Genomic DNA, 17,069 nt, shown 5'->3' on the forward strand with positions numbered 1-17,069 from the left:
TTCTATTCCACATCTGTTATGGAATCCCTATTCACCCCTGGGTGCCTTATTGTTCTACTTTGAATATTGAGAGTGTTCTTGTTGCCATGCTCAGAACAGGATGACCTAGTAGAAAGTGCACTCCATTTGGCATCCAAAGATGACATATTGCTGTCTTTTCTGCACAGCCCACAGCACAGGGCCTGACCTGGAGAAGGCACTTAATGCTTATTGAGCTGAATGGCCTCTTGGCTCCAGTATTCATAGTTTTGTGACTATGGGTCTTGGTCAAGTCACTTGACCCACTTGAGCCTAAGCTTCTGTAAGATGGAGATAAAATAGTACCTACCTCACAGCCTGGTATGGGAAAGTGCTTTGCAAAACTTTACAGTTCTAGAAAAAAGACATGGAGTTCTTGCCTGAAACTGAGAGCAGGCCCTAAAAGTCCCAGGATTTTGAGTCTTAATTGATTTAGAAAAGGATTAGCTTTCATGGGGGTTCAGGGTCTCAAGATGGGTTTTAGACAGTGATAGGGGTATCCCCCTTAGTACGGTTTTTGTCCCTAGTGTCTTTGAGTAGCCACATGGGCAGCCATACCACTTGCCTAGTAGAAGGGCTAGACATTAATGCTGGGAACTGATTGGAGAAAAGGAACTAATAATAGCTTACATTTCTATAGTAACTTAGCATGTGTTACTTAGTGCACATATTGTTATATCTCTGTTCAGATGAAGAAATAATTTCAGGGAAGGGAAGCCCAAATCTATTGTCATTCAGCTAATACGTGGAAATCAGATAAGGTCTTCTGACTTGTGAAAGCATATGAGCTAGCACAAATAGTGACTTGCCTATCAATCAGAAGACTTGAGTTCTGCTATGTATTTAGCCATGTGACCTTATACAAGTCATCTTTGACCTGTGACTTTTTTTTTCTGTAAACCCAGCTCTAACATTCTATAATCCTATGATCCTTCAGCATTCTTTCCACTCTACCAGCTCTGCATCCCTTTTTCCTTTACATAAGACTCTATAGGCTAGAAGCCTACGTCCTAGAGACCAGAAGACTGGAGAAGAGGAATGAGGAGTTTTGGAATGGGAAAAAGAGAAAGAATGGGCAGAGAGATCCAGGAGTGTGGAAAACAGCCCTAAAAATGGATTCTGGGCTTTATGGACATACCTACCCCTGCCTATGTGGGAAGGAGGCAGGTCTCCAGACAGGTGAACTACGCACTGACTGGAAAAAGAATAAAAGCTCCCATTTCTTAGTGTTTCAAGACTTACAAACACTTTGCTCACAACTCTGTGGCGTAGGCATTCCATTTTATAGATAGGTTCAGAGAGAGAAGTGATTTGTCCAAGGTCACTCTGCCAGCATGAGAGCTGGAGCTCACACCTAGCTCTCTGAACTCCAAGCCCAGTATTCTTTCAACCACACTGATGCCCTTTGCCCTCAGATCTCCCCTCCTCTTGGCCTCTTTCCCTTCTTTTTCTCAACCCCTCTGAGGACCCTGGGTCCAAGCTGAGCCCAGACCTTTGTGGGACCAGATTGTTGTAGGGGAAGAGACCTTGACTGAGCAGAGGGAACAGGGAGAGCCTTATCAGTTGTTCCCAGAGTCTCTTGTGAGAAACAATGTTCTTTCTATATTATCAGTAGTGTGCTAGGAGGGATGCTGAAGGAAGCAGAGGGCTGGATTTGGAGTCTGAAAATGTGGGTGCAGATAACCAGTCTGCTACTTATTATATGTATGACCTTGGTCTCAGATTTCTCCTCTGTAATGGAGAGTTTGAACTCTGTGGTCAGAGGGGCCTTTCCAGCTTGACACCCTGTGATCCTAAGAAGAATGGGCCTTCCTCAGCCTGGCCCCAAGTAAGTGAGCTGGGCCAAACCATCACGGATGGAAGGGAAGTATTGGAGTCCGGTGTGGTGGAGGCGACAGCGGTAGCGACCACAGGCCTTGGCGTACTGCAGGAAGCGTGGTGCCCCTGGGAACAGCACGTGATCTGCCAGTACAGTGGCACCAATAGGCAGCAGAGCTTGGGCTTCCAAGAGTTGCAGGTCCCGTAGGTAGCAGCGAGGCCGATGTCCTAGGAGCACTAGTCCAGCTCCATGTAGTCTATATTGGGTCTTTAGGTGGGGGATCACTTCTTCAGAGCGCCCCACGATCAGCTCCACCTGCCAAATGGGGATATGTGAAAAGAGGGACAAACAGGAGGAGCAGTGTAAGGAGGGAAGGAAGAAATGATAGGCAGAAGAAAGCCTATTCTCTTCTTATAGGGGCTTCCTGTGTGGTTATCCCTCCTTTCATAGGCAAGGGAGACGGAAGAAAATGGGAAAATGAAAAAAGTCCAGGTTCAAACTTGATTAGTCATTTATATTGTGAATTTCAGGAAGTCTTTTCGCTTCCCTAAGCCTCAGTTTCCCCTTCTATAAAAATCAAGTGCTTTCCACAGCAAATATTTGAGCTCTTAACATTTTGGTCTGCATTCTGAGCTGCTTTCCAGTTTTAAGATAATTACATGTTCTAAAGGCCCTTAGAGTTCTAACATTCATTGTTTGCTTTTCCTTCCCAGGGTAGAGGCTTTCATCGTATGGGCTCACATGGAGGTATGGGGAAGAGCAACTTAAGTGGGGAAAGCATAAAGAGGAAGACCTTCTTCCACTGTAAGGCTGGCAGGGTGTGCCAGCCTACATTGGACCAGGAGAACTTGGTGGATCAGGCTCCCAAAAGAAAGCGAGATGAAAGGGTAGGAAAGAATCTCACCTTGCACTCATCAAAGCCGGCCAGGCGGATGACTTTTTCTGCCACGGTTGCCGTCCGAGGGTCCATCTCAATAGTGAGGACCCGACTGCCCGGAGGTAGGGCCTGAGCAATGAGCAGGGTAGCATAGCCACAGCGGGTGCCCAACTCTAGCACCAACTCTGGGGCATGTTGTGTAATTAGGCGTGTCAGGATCTGACCTGGGGAGAGAATCAAGCCACAGGCTGACATGGGGAGAAAGAAGACCAAACCCCTCGTCCTCAGGAAATCCCTGGTTTGAGGTGGAACACACAATGCCTCTTCTGGGAGAGCCTAGGGTCTAAGAAGGACATTGCTGGGTGAGGTCCAGAGTGAATTAGTGGCATTTTCAGGATTAGAAGCCAGACCTCCTCATGATCTGCCCGAGGCATTTCCCACATCAGGGTTTTTTTTAGCACAGCAGCATGGGAGAGTGGAAAGAGCACTAGAATTGGCAGATGAGGACTCAGGTCCCAGGTCTTCTACTTGTGGGCAAGCAATTCAATAATTCGGGGCCTTGGTTCCTTCCCCTATTTGAACTGAACAGTAACTAAGTTCTCTTTCAATATGAAATCCTCTGACCCTCTGTTATCAAATTGGTTCTTAAGGAGGGCTTCTGAGAGGAGGTGAATTTAGGGTGGACCAGACCTTTTAGAGGACCCAGGTGGGCCAGGTATTCACAGCGGCTGCTCCAGTGGTCAAAGGTGGCAAGGATGTGGCCAGGGTCTCCAGGCAGGGCATTGGTCAGCACATAGCTAAAGGCACGTTCCTCAGGCCGTAGTCCCGTCAAACAGTCACGAATCCCCCGAAGTAACACAGCCCGGACCAGCAGCCGGAAGTAGTGGCGGTATCGGGCCAGCAGGGTCACCACCAGGGGCAGGAAGGCCAGTGCAATGGCAGGAGACATGATTTTGCTCCTCCAGGGGTTTACAGGAGGGAAAGGATAGAACAGATGAGGACATTCAGAGAAGAGCCACAGAAAAACAGAAAGGCCCTCAGAGCTCCTCTACACTGGTTCAACTTGTGAAATCTCTTATGTACCAGCCTCTCTTAATAAGATACCTGACTGCTAATGAGTGAGTGTTTTTGAGGCGTTAGGGTTAGAAATACCCCAAGATCACACATTGAGCCAGACCTGGAACCTAAAACTACTAACTCCCAACACAAAATTCTTTTTTCTGTATTTCTAGATTTTCTCTGAATGACCTCTTCCTAAATTTGGTAACTTTGAAAAACATTACTTTTCACTCCCAGAAGATGAAAAAATAAGTTAGGAATCCTAGATTCTAGTTCCTAGCACTGTCACTCTCCTTACGTTATGGGGTTGGGGGCTTCCTAGAGTTCCTACTTACCTGATCTGAAGGCACAGCCTGGAACAGAGAATAGGACAAGAGTGGAGAAGCCCCAGACTGGGGAAAAGAGAGATAAAGATAAAGACAGATGCTCCAGGAGAGGCTGCCAGTCCTCTTCAATTATTAACTGTTACCTGAGAGTAGAAGTTCAGGTTACTATAGACCAGGTGGAAGCTGGAGTTGTTTCTCTGCTCTCCTCTCATACCCCAGGCTGTCTGCTTCCTAGTTTAGCCCTAAGGACCTCAGGTATGGCCTTTCTGAACTTCTGGATCCTAATTTTTAGAGAATGAGGAATTGGATCCAGATCATGACTGCTGAAAACCAATAGTTCCTCTCCAAAAAGTAGATTTAAAGTTCAGTTCTCTATATGAAGGGATGGTGTCCAGATTTTTTAAGATTTAGGGTTAGATTCTTTCTAGATCCGATTTTTCTTGTGCAGCAAAATAACTATAAATATATATACAGATATTGTACTTACCATATACTTTAACATATTTAACATGTATTGGACTACCTGCCATCTAGGGAAGGGGGTAGGGAGAAGGAGGAGAAAAGTTGAAATAGAAGGTTTTGCAAGGGTCAATGTTGAAAAATTACTTATGCATATGTCTTGTAAATAAAAAGCTTTAATAATAATTTAAAAAAATATTGCCCTCCCCCCCCCAAAAAAAAAAAAAAAAGATTTAGGGTTAGAGTGGATAGAGCACCAGCCCTGAAGTCATGAGAACCTGAGTTCAAATGTGACCTCAGACACTTACTACTTCCTGGCTATGTGACCCTGGGAAAGTCAGTTAACTCCAATTGCCTCAGCAAAAAAGAAAAAAAAAAGAGTTAAGGTTAGAGACTCTCCTCAAAGCCAAAAATTGAGCCAGGCCTAGAATTGAAGATTATTGACTCCCAACACAGAACTCTTCATTGTATTTCTAGATTTCCTATGTAAATGACTCCTTCCCAAATTTGGGGACTTTGAGAAACATCCCTTTCCAAATTTGGACTTTGTTACTTCATTAACATATAATCTTGAGCAAATCACTTTTCTTCCTTCTCCCTTTTTAAAAATTTGATATTTTATTTTCCCCAGCAAAACATTTTTTTTACATTTGTTTTGAAAACTTCTGAGTTCCAGATTCTTTCTTCTCACTCTCTTATTGAGAAGATACATGTGAAGTTATGCAAAATATTTTCATAAAAGCTATATAACAACAACAAAAAAAACCATAAATCCCCTCCCCCCAAAAAAAGACCTTAAAAACAAGTGTGAAAAAAAATATGCTTCAATCTGTATTCAGAAATAATCAATTCTTTGGGTATGGAGAATTTTTTCCATAGTAAGTCTTTCAGAGTAGTTTTGGATCTTTGTATTGCTGGGAATAGCAAAGTCATTCACAGCTGATTATCCCACAATATTGCTATTACTTTGTACATAATATATTTCATTTTGCTGGAGTTTATGGAGGACTTTCCAGATTGTTCTGAAAGCGCCTTGCTCATCATTCCCCATACAAAAATAATATTTCATCAAAATCATATACCACAGTTTTATTCAACCATTCCCAATCGATGGGCATCTCAGTTTCCAATTCTTTGCCCTGAGAAAAGCGTTAGTATAAATATTTTTGTACATGTGATTTTTTTCCTTTTTATTTTAATTTCTTTTAGTAGTCGTCTTTTTTATATTATCTACAATTATTTTGTTTTATTTTATTTTTTCATAATTATAACTTTTTATTGACAGAACCCATGCCTGGATAATTTTTTTACAATATTATCCCTTGCACTCACTTCTGTTCCGACTTTTCTCCTCCCTCCTTCCACCCCCTCCCCCAGATGGCAAGCAGTTCTATACATGTTAAATATGTCACAGTATATCTTAGGTATGATATATGTGTGCAGAACCAAACAGTTCTCTTGTTGCACAGGAAGAAATAACCTGGGAGGAAAAACAAAAATGCAAACAATTTACATTCACTTCCCAGTGTTCTTTCTTTGGGTGTAGCTGTTTCTGTCCATCATTGATCAATTAAAACTGAGATCTCTTTGTCAAAGAAATCCACTTCCATCAGAATACATCCTCATACAGTATCGTTGTTGAAATATATAATCTCCTAGTTCTGCTTATTTCACTGAGCATCAGTTCATGTAAGTTTTTCTCTGTATTCATCCTACTGGTCATTTCTTACAGAACAATAATATTCCATAACATTCATATAACCACAATTTACCCAACCATTCTCCAATTGATGGGCATCCATTCATTTTCCAGTTTCTGGCCACTACAAACAGGGTTGCCATAAACATTTTGGCACACACAGGTCCCTTTCCCTTTTTTAGTATCTCTTTGGGGTGTAAGCCCAGTAGTAGCATCAGTAGTCATGTCTTAATAGTGGTATTGTTAGGTCGAAGATATGCATGATTTAAAAACCCTTTGGGTATAATTCATATCTTTTGATCATTTATCAGTTGGACCATAGCTTTTATTTTTATAAATTTGACTCAATTTCCCATACATTTGAGAAATGAGGCCTTCGTCAGGGAAACTTGCTTCAAAATTCTTTTCACAATTACTATTGCTATTTATATCCCCCCCCCCACCCATTCTATTCTCTCCTTTCACTCATTACTCCTCAAAAGTGTTTTGCTTCTGACCAGCTTCTCTCCCAATGTGCTGTACCCTCTCTTCTTTTTTTTTTCTTAATTTAATATAAATTTTTTTTATTTAATAGCCTTTTATTTACAGGTTATATGTATGAGTAACTTTACAGCATTGACAATTGCCAAACCTCTTGTTTCATTTTTTCCCCCTTTTTCCCCCACCCCCTCCCCCAGATGGCAGGATGACCACTAGATGTTAAATATATTAAAATATAAATTAGATACACAATAAGTATACATGACCAAACCGTTATTTTGCTGTACAAAAAGAATAAGACTCTGAAATATTGTACAATTAGCCTGTGAAGGAAATAAAAAATGCAGGTGGGCAAAAATATGGGGATTGGGAATTCAATGTAATGGTTTTTAGTCATCTTCCAGAGGTTTTTTGCTGGGTGTAGATGGTTCAGTTCATTACTGCTCCATTGGAAATGATTTGGTTGATCTCATTGCTGAGGATGGCCAAGTCCATCAGAATTGGTCATCATATAGTATTGTTGTTGAAGTATATAATGATCTCTTGGCCCTGCTTGTTTCACTTAGCATCAGTTCGTTTAAGTCTCTCCAGGCCTTTCTGAAATCATCCTGTTGTGTACCCTCTCTTCTCTCACCCTTTCCCCTTTCTGTTAACCCTTTCCCCTCCATTGTAACAGATTTTTCTTTCCTCTTTTATGGCAGATAATTTATACCATTCTACTTCACCCTTTCCCCTTTCCCAGGACATCTCTCTCTCACCCTTTAATTTTATTTTTTATATATTCACACCTCTGCCTCTGTATATATTTCTTCTAATTGCTATAATAATGAGAAAGTTCTTATGAGTTAGAAGTATCATCCTCTCACGTAGGAAAGTAAACAGATGAACATTAGTAAGTTCCTTATGATTTTTCTTTCCTTATTACTTCCGTAGGCTTCTTCTGAGTCCCCCAAACTCCCTACCCTTGCGCCAAATCCCAAGGGGCTGCAGGGGAGCCAAACCTCTCCATGTGGTTCCCTGAACCCCGAATCTACCACTAGATCTTATCATTTAACTCCCTGACCACCAGAAACCCTAATTTCATTTTGGTTCCCTAAATCTAAACCTCATTATTTTGAAGAAAAGTAGAAATTAAAAAAAAAAATCTATTGTTCACCTCCTGAAAGATATTCTAGGAGAAAAACTTAAAGGAATGTCATAGGTAAGTTTCAAAATACTCAAGTTCAGGAGAAAATATTGCAAGCAACAAGAAAAAAAATTTAAATACTGCAGAAATACAGTCACAATTTCATAAGACCTAGCAGCTTTTACTCTGAAAGACCAAATGATGTAAATTGTGTCTCCTGAAACTTTGTCTCCCTTTTGGGGGAGAATTCTTGAGTCTCAAACTCTGCCAGCCTCTTGGCTTCTGTCTATAAGGGAAATGAGAAGGTAAGTAAACTCTTTTCAACTGGAAATCTCATCCCTGGGGTACAATCAACATTGAGTGGCTCAAACTCCAGGTTGAAGTGGCTTGTGGTCCCTTTAAGAAACTATTTCCTATTGATCTGTGATTCCTTCCAGATTCCCAGCCCCTTCTGGCTGAGGCATATCTTCCCCAGACAAGTTGTCTTTCCAGGATCCCAGACATTCAATTACAAATCCTGGTCAAAAGCATCCCTTTGGGAGATCCGGGCTGTCCCAGCCCCTGCTGGTTCTGATCTGCTCTGATTGTCTCAGCCCCCATTCTGACTTGCTTGGGTTGCCCAGCCCCCTCGGGTTCTGATCTGCTCGGCTTCCCAACTCCCACTAAGATACTCAATAAAACAGCTTCCATCAACTAAAGTCTTTGCAGATGGACCTTGGTAGCTCACTCAGCTGCCAGGACTTTCTGTGTTCTCACTGCAAAACTCCATTTTCCATAGATCTGCCACTATAGAAGTCAGTCTCTGGTTAAACTGATTTATTTCCAACAATAAACTTTCATTTTGCAACTAATATTCTGGAATGAGTGAATTCTTTTACTCCTAGAACCTGCGGCCAATTTAAAGGGAATTCTTAATAACTCTCTTATAGCCACTAACCTCTAGACCACCAGGAATCTAGACCACTCTCAACCTCATCAATCTCATTCAATTTTGAGTTGAATTAAAGCCCCAAGCCTCAGACAGCTAATAAAAGACAACTCTGAACCCCGAATCTCCCGCAGATGTCCTAACAGGACCTTGCCCACTGTTGAAAGATATTTTCTTCTTAGTGTAACCCACCTTTGCTATATTTCCTGCCCACTAAGAAGACTGACTTCCCAACAAGCTGTCTTCTTAGGGGAAAGAAAATTCTTTTTGCCGCAGATTTCGTGTTTGTGAATTCTTTCGCATAGGACCCGCAGTTCTGACCAGAGGGGATCTCCCACCTCAATTCTCACACCTTATCACATAGGTCTTAGAACTTCATATTTTAAATAGCAAAAAAGCTAGGATTGTGTCTTGGAAATTTACATGATAACTTTCTTATATATTTGGAAAGAATACTAATTTGTATGTGGTACATTGGAGTTTTATTCTGTGAATTGAAAATAAAATAATTTTTTAAAAAATCACATTTGAATTTGCAAGTCTATTAAAACCTAAACATCTCTTTTCATAGGATTTCATTCCCATCCTGAATATAAAATGATTTTTTTCTTTGTAAAAATGTTTTTATTGATGTCTTTTTATATTACCATAATATTTTCCAGTATCCTTCCCACTCTCTTCCTACCAAAGAGCCATCCCATATTACAGATATTTTTTAAAGGCAGAAGTGGGGGTGTAATGCTGGAGAAACTGAGGCAAGATAGAGATTAAAGAGTATTTAATTTATTTAATGGGAGAGATTTACTAGGACCAAATGAATCCATGGTTTGGTCCCAGGACTGAATGAGACTATCGTCTCCAAGAATCCAGCCCACAATCAGAGTTCTCAATCACACACACACACAGGGTAGACTGAGGCAGGGGCAGAGGCAGGGTACTGAGATCAGGAACTGGATTCTGACGGGGGGGGGGGGTGAGCCTCCAGAGAGGGGGATGACATAATCAGGGGAGACATCCCGGACATGGGGAGAAGCATCTTGATAAGACAGTATCTGACATTCCTGTAGCTTGGCATGGGGAGAGGCATTCTGATATTCTAAAACATAAGATCTACATCCTTATCAAATATTCTGCTAAAGAGGGAAGGGAGGTTTTGCAGAACTGAGAAACAGGGAAACTGAGGTAGGACTGAGTCAGGATAATCAGGGAAATTGAGTCAGGACAATAAAAGTGGCATGGGGAGGGGGGAAGAGAAGGAATCAGCAAAACTGATCAACATAGTTGATGCAACATAACACAATTGAGGACCTCCCACCTCTGTAAAGGGGGTAGGGTTAGAATATCTTCTCATATCTTTTGAGTCATGCTTGTTCTTTTGTCATTTTATAATATTCACAATTGATTTTTTGGTAGTTACTCTTTTTGTCTTACTTTATAATCATTATGTATCTTATTTTCTTGGCTTTCTTTGCCTCATTCTGCACCACTTCCATGTTTCTCTATATTTATCATATTCATTATTTGTTATAGCATAATATTCTACTGTACTAATGTACCACAATTTACTTCATCTTTTCCTAATGAATGGGCATCTTCTTTCCTTCCAAATTTTTGCTGTTAGAAAAATTACTGCTATAAACATTTTTGTTTAACTATCAAGTAAAAGACAATGGAGAGATGTATGGTGGGTGTGTGCAGACTGTAAGATTTCTTATCAGTGAACATCTGAAATACAAATCTAGTGATAGAGTCTCAGGTTTAACTGATTTTTTTTTTAAATTTTAAACAATATCTTATTTTTCTAAAAACATGCAAAGATAGTTTTGAACATTCACTTTGGCAAAACCGTTGTTCCAAAATTTTCTCCCTCCTTCCTCAAAACAGACAGCAATCCCATACAGATTAAACATGTGCAATTTAAAAAAAATTGATTTGTGGGGAAAAAGAGAGAGAGAGAGAGAGAGAGAGAGAGAGAGAGAGAGAGAGAGAGAATTGGAATTGTGTTTTGCCAGGTCCTTCTGACTTTAGGGCCAGTACTCAATCCATTACATCACCTAACTGTCCCATGTGCAATTCTTCTAAACATATTTCCATATCTGTCATGCTGCACAAGAAAAATTTCAACTGATTTTTTAAATCAAGGGTTTGATTTTTGGTCTTGGTCTGGATGTATGGTTTTATTCACATGGTGAACTTTTAAGTGTGGAAAAGATTCCTTAATTATATTATGCCTGGGTGAAAGGACAGGTCAATTCTCCAAGAGCCTCCATAGCTGTGGATTATAACACTTAAAGGAGTTGCAAAGCAGCAAATGTTCCTTGTGGATTGGGAATGAAATAAATTGGAGGCAAAGGGAAGAGGAGAGAGGTCAGAGAACAGCAACTGCCTCTCAGTCTCCTTGTATTATCATCATCCTCTCACATGAAAAGATCCTGTCTACAGGTCTGAGTTAGACCTCCAGTAGCCACTGGCAGGTGGTTCCCATATCGCAACACCTAATTAATCACCTATGATCTTACAGATAGTGTGGGCCAGAGATAGGTCTTGAAATCACCTATGTGATTTGTATTTCCCTATGTCATGCTAACCTCTCAAGTGTATTTGAGTTCCTTCCAGAGATGCAGATCATAACCAATTAATATCTTTACATCCCTATATGAGTCTTCTACATATCTTTCCATGAATTTGTCACAGAGGGCCCCCAAATATTCTGAAGCTCTTCTTTTCTTCTGACATGAAATTATCAGGGATAGAATCTAACACCTGTCATTATCTGATCTCTTGTTGCATGACCCAGCCATCTTCTCATCCCATTATACATTTCCTTGTTTATAATTTTTACTCTGTTCTTTGCCGAAGTTCCTTGATTATAACTTACAGCCTTCGCATTCCCACCACTCATTTCTCCCTTATCTTCTAAGTGATAGTTAATTTTTAATAATTTTGAGACTTGAATTCCATGCCTTGATTCCATTCAGCAATGTTGTTATTTAAAAAGGTATGCCTTTGATTCCATGGAAAGTTTGTGGTTATTAATGGAACTTTGTAATTTCCCAAAGGCAACTTACTCCACTCTCCTCACATCCTCTTGAATTGTGGGCCCAATTCATTGTCTATATGTATGGTCTGACTGTATATATACACTCAGAGATAAGTTCTATGGATTTTCCATTCAAATGCTTGTCATAATCTTTGTTATTTGATTTTACTTGCGTGAATTGCCGAGCCAAACTCTTTTGAGTAGTTACAGAACTTTTCCTGGAGGCTTTGCAACATTCAAGGAACTGTGACATACTAGGCAATGAATATTATGCTATCCACAAACAGGAATGTTAGGAGGACTTTATCATCTATAGGTAAATCCTCTTCATCATGGACTCTGCAGGACTTCTTATAGTGGTAAACACCTGATTTTATGCTTTGCCTGATGTTTATGATCAGTGTTATTTCTTGAATGATTTTTGATGAATGAATGGATGACACTTTGTTGGAAAGGACCTTTTAAAACAATATTTTGCTTTCCTCAATCAAATGCTTTTCTTATGAACTAAGAATAAAGACAATGGGATCTTGTATTCTGTACAGATTTGATTTAATTTCAAAATGCCAAAGATATGTACCATTATTGACTGTTGCTTGAGAGCCTTTTTTGCCTTGTCCAAGAACTAAATATCTTGAAAATTAGAATTGCTGAATTACAAAACAACTCTTCAAAGAGAAAATAAAACAAATGGCCAGAAAAAGAGCTACCATATTTCAGCAAGTTATAAATGAAAATGGCTTCGAGTTCTAGAGAACCAGAATGCAAACCAAAAATAGAAAAATTCACTGATCACCTCCTGAAGCAAAATAAAACAAAACCAAAAGCTACCAGAAACACCAGAACCAAAATCCAGACCTTAGAGGTAAAAGAAAAAAAAATACTACAAGTAGTTAAAAAAAAAAATACAAGTACTAAGAAGCTACAATCAGGATCACATATTTGGCAATTGCCAACAAAAGGGAGAGTTTGCAATATAATATTCCCTTTCTCTATTTTATTCATGTAAGCATCTAGAAATATAAATTTTTCCCTAAGAATTGCTTTGGCTGCATCCCATAAATTTTGCTATATTGCTCATTATTGTTATTCTCTTGGATGAAATTATTGATTGTTTCTATGGTTTATTGTTTCACCCACTCAGCAATATAATATGCCCAAAGAGAAAAAATAAAGGCTTGGTATAATTAAAAAGATCTATCCAGCAAAATTAAATATAATCTTGCCAGTGAAAAATGGAACTTTCATGAAACAGATTTTCAAACATTGTTGTTGAAAAGATTAGAATTGAGTAGACATTTTAAAATGGATATTCAGGAGTCAAGAGAAATAAAGGTTCAATTCTAAAAATCCAGTACCTCATTGTCATAGAGGCAACTAGGTAGTGTAGTGGCTAGTGCTCTGGATCTACACTTGAGAAGAGCTGAGATACTTCCTAGCTGTATGATTCTTGGCCAATTCTTTGTTTGCTTCAATTTCCTCAACAGTAAAATGGGAATAATAATAGCACCTGTATAAAAGGCTTGTTGTGGAGATAAAATAGTATTTGTAAAACAGCCCAAATTCAAGTAGGAGGAATGACTCAAAGGGAGTACTACAAATAAAATTTATTACATTTTGACTGGAAACAACTTGTTACTGACCTGGGAGTCATTTCTGAATTAGTACCTTATGTCTACTCATGGAGCAATGATCAAAGTTAAAACAGTGCTGAAGAATAAAAAAGAAAGATGGCAAACAATTTAACTAACTCCAAATGGACCTATTTAAAGAAATTTTTGATTCTGAAGAATCAGATAGGAAAAAGCTATCAACTGGTTATAATAATTTTATATGAAAGTATAAGTAATTACTCATGATCATTCCAAAAGAACTTTATTTTTTTATTTTTTTCCTGTTGATTTCATTTTCTTTCTTTTTTTTATTATAGCTTTTTATTGACAAAACATATATGTATGGGTAATTTTTCAACATTGCCCTTTGGAAAAACTTCTGTTCCAACTTTTCCTCTCCTTTCCCCTCCCCCCTCCCCTAGATGGCAGGCAGTTCCATACATGTTAAATGTTAAAGTATATGTTAATTGTATAAATATGTATACATATATTGTATTTATCTCACTGCACAAGAAAAATCAGATTGAGAAAGAAGGTAAAAATAACCTGAAAAGAAAAACAAAAATGCAAGCAAACAATAACAGAGAGTGGAAATGCTATGTTGTGGTCCACACTCATTTCCCAGTGTTCTTTTTCTGGGTGTAGCTGGTTCTGTTCATTACTGATCATTTGGAACTGATTTGGATCCTCTCATTGTTGAAGAGAACCACTTCCATCAGAACTGATCCTCATAGTATTGTTGCTGCCGTGTATAATGATTTCCTGGTTCTGCTCATTTCACTCAGCATCAGTTTGTGTAAGTCTCTCCAAGCCTCTCTGTATTCATGCTGCTGGTCATTTCTTACAGAACAATAATATTCCATAACATTCATATACCACAATTTATTCAGCCATTCTCCAATTGATGGGCATCTGTTAAAATCCTAGTGTTAACTCAATGGAATTGATACACAATGCTTATTGGTTCACATCTTAGAGCAAATCCTTACAAAGTGATGTCAGTTGCCTAAATTAGCATGGTACTTAGCAAATTCTCTAACTCACTAATGTATTTAAGTACTCATTGGAGTTCACAAATATGGGAGATTCACAAAGTTAACTTTGTAACTTTGTGAATTCACACCTCCCTTAATCCCTCCCTCAGAGGAGGAGTCAACCTTTGGGAGATCATATATAAAGAAGTTCTAAGCTTCAGGTTAGTCAGTTTGGAACATTGCCAAGAGTCAGAGAGGAGCACTCTGGGTGATACAGAAGCCCACTAGCCCACTCTCGGAGGCAAGTCATTTTCATTCCATCTTCCACCTTGGTGCTGGTTGGAGATATTTGGAAGAAGAGAAGCCAAAGCTGGCAGAGGCAAAAGATTAGCGGCAAGAGCTCTTGGAACCAAGGAAGGAGCGAGGCCTCTAAGAAAATTACCCGGGCTATTTTGGAGGAAGCAATAAAAGATCTGAACTTTTAACACCTGGCTGCATTTGAAGTAATTATTGATCTGAACTGAAACTAAGGCAGCCTCCAGAAAACCTCCCCAAGAAACCTGCTCCCAGAGAGTACCATTATATTTTAAAGAAGAGAACACCACAGGCATCCATTCATTTTCCAGTTTCTATCTGCTACAAAAAGGGCTGCCACAAACATTTTTGCACATATGGGTCGCTTTCCCTTATTTAAGATCTCTTTGGGATGTAATCCCAGTAGTAACACTGCTGGGTCAAAGGGTATGCACTTTGGATAACTTTTTGAGCATAGTTCCAAATTGCTCTCCAGAATGGTAAGATCAGTTCACAACTCCATCAATAACGCATCAGTGTCCCAGTTTCCCCACATCCCCTCCAATATTGGCCGTTATCTTTTTCTGTCATCTAAGCCAATCTGAGAGGTGTGTAGTGGTACCTCAGAGTTGCCTTAATTTGCATTTCTCTGATCAATAACTGTTATACCAGTTTTTCCGTCATTACCTAATAACCAAAAGAACTTTAAAAACAATTTTCATAGCAAACAAAAAAACTTTACAAAGTGCCACCAACAAGCTTTAGAATAAAAGCTTCTTCCCAGAATCTGGTGGAAGATGGTGAAGATCGTCATCACCTCCTAAAAGAGATAAGCAACATGCATAGTAGCTACAGAAGAGCAGGTTTCAAAGACACCCCTTAAGCGCCAGAAGATCGGTAATGGCTTCGCAGTTTGAGGTGGAGATAATCTGAAGCGGGGAATGTTTTCGGGTCGGGGAGCTGGAGGAGTCCTCCCAGTTCCCCAGATCCAAAACCTGGTTTACAAGAGTTTGCTAAAACTGTGCATACCCTTTGATCCAGCAGTGTTACTACTGGGATTATATCCCAAAGAGATTATAAAGAAGGGAAAGGGACCTGTATGTGCACGAATGTTTGTGGCAGCCCTTTTTGTAGTGGCTAGAAACTGGAAACTGAATGGATGTCCATCAGTGGGAGAATGGCTGAATAAATTGTGGTATATGAATATTATGGAATATTATTGTTCTGTAAGAAATGACCAACAGGATGATTTCAGAAAGGCCTGGAGAGACTTACACGGACCGATGCCGAGGGAAACGAGCAGGACCAGGAGATCATTATATACTTCAACAACAATACTATATGATGACCAGTTCTGATGGACCTGGCCATCCTCAGCAACAAGATCAACCAAATCATTTCTAATGGAGCAGTAATGAACTGAACTAGCTATACCCAGAAAAAGAACTCTGGGAGATGACTAAAAACCATTACATTGAATTCCCAATCCCTATATTTATGCACACCTGCATTTTTGATTTCCTTCACAAGCTAATTGTACAATATTTCAGAGTCTGATTCTTTTTCTACAGCAAAATAACGGTTTGGTCATGTATGCTTATTGTGTATCTAATTTATATTTTAATGTATTTAACATCTACTGGTCATCCTGCCATCTAGGGGAGGGGGTGGGGGGTAAGAGGGGAAAAATTGGAACAAGAGGTTTGCCAATTGTTAATGCTGTAAAGTTACCCATGCATATAACCTGTAAATAAAAGGCTATTAAAAACAAAAACAAAAACAAAAAAAAAACAAGTTTGCTAAGACTTGCACACCCTCCCGTGCAAGCACCATCACAAGAGACAATGATCTCGGAGGGGGAGGGAGGGAAGAGGGAACCTAACGGGCATTATTAAGCGCCTACTGTATACGAGGAAGATGGCTAGGCATGTATATGTGTGTATTGTATACACGTACACACACAGAAATCTCATTCCTGCCCTTGCTCCCAAGGAGCTCAGTTGTCTGGAAACCGGAGAGACTTTCCGGAGACGGTTTGCTAGAATTCTGCTAAGCAAGAAAAGCAGCAAATGCAAAGGATTAAGAGCAAAAGCAACACTTTTCCCCACCCCTTCCTTGACATCACGTGAAACGGGGGGAGGGGGAGGCTGCTCCGCCGGCGCCTTCTGATCACGTGGGCCTGAGGAGAAAGCGAGAAGACGCTCCTCTCAGGACCCCGGGCAGTCTAGTGGGGCGGGGAGGAAGAGGAGGAGAAAAAGGGCCCTTCTATTGGCTTCTGATCGTCACATGGCAACAAGAGGTCCAGGGACCTGTTATTGGTTGCGTGCGTCACGTGAACAAGGGAGGTAGGGATGGTT

At 39.9% G+C, this 17,069-nt stretch overlaps 1 protein-coding gene across 1 annotated transcript; it reads right to left on the minus strand.

The window, feature by feature from the left end:
• Nucleotides 1-1,831: 1,831 nt before the first annotated feature.
• LOC100933041 (transmembrane O-methyltransferase) lies at nucleotides 1,832-3,681 on the minus strand. Its single transcript, XM_003764714.3, has 3 exons — nucleotides 3,405-3,681; nucleotides 2,742-2,938; nucleotides 1,832-2,152 (listed from the first exon to the last, which is right to left on the minus strand). The coding sequence occupies exons 1-3, from the start codon at nucleotides 3,661-3,663 to the stop codon at nucleotides 1,832-1,834; spliced, it is 777 nt and encodes a 258-aa protein (XP_003764762.1). The 5' UTR covers nucleotides 3,664-3,681.
• Nucleotides 3,682-17,069: the final 13,388 nt, after the last annotated feature.

This window comes from Sarcophilus harrisii, chromosome 3 (genome assembly GCF_902635505.1).
Source record: "Sarcophilus harrisii chromosome 3, mSarHar1.11, whole genome shotgun sequence".
Lineage (NCBI taxonomy): Eukaryota > Metazoa > Chordata > Mammalia > Dasyuromorphia > Dasyuridae > Sarcophilus > Sarcophilus harrisii.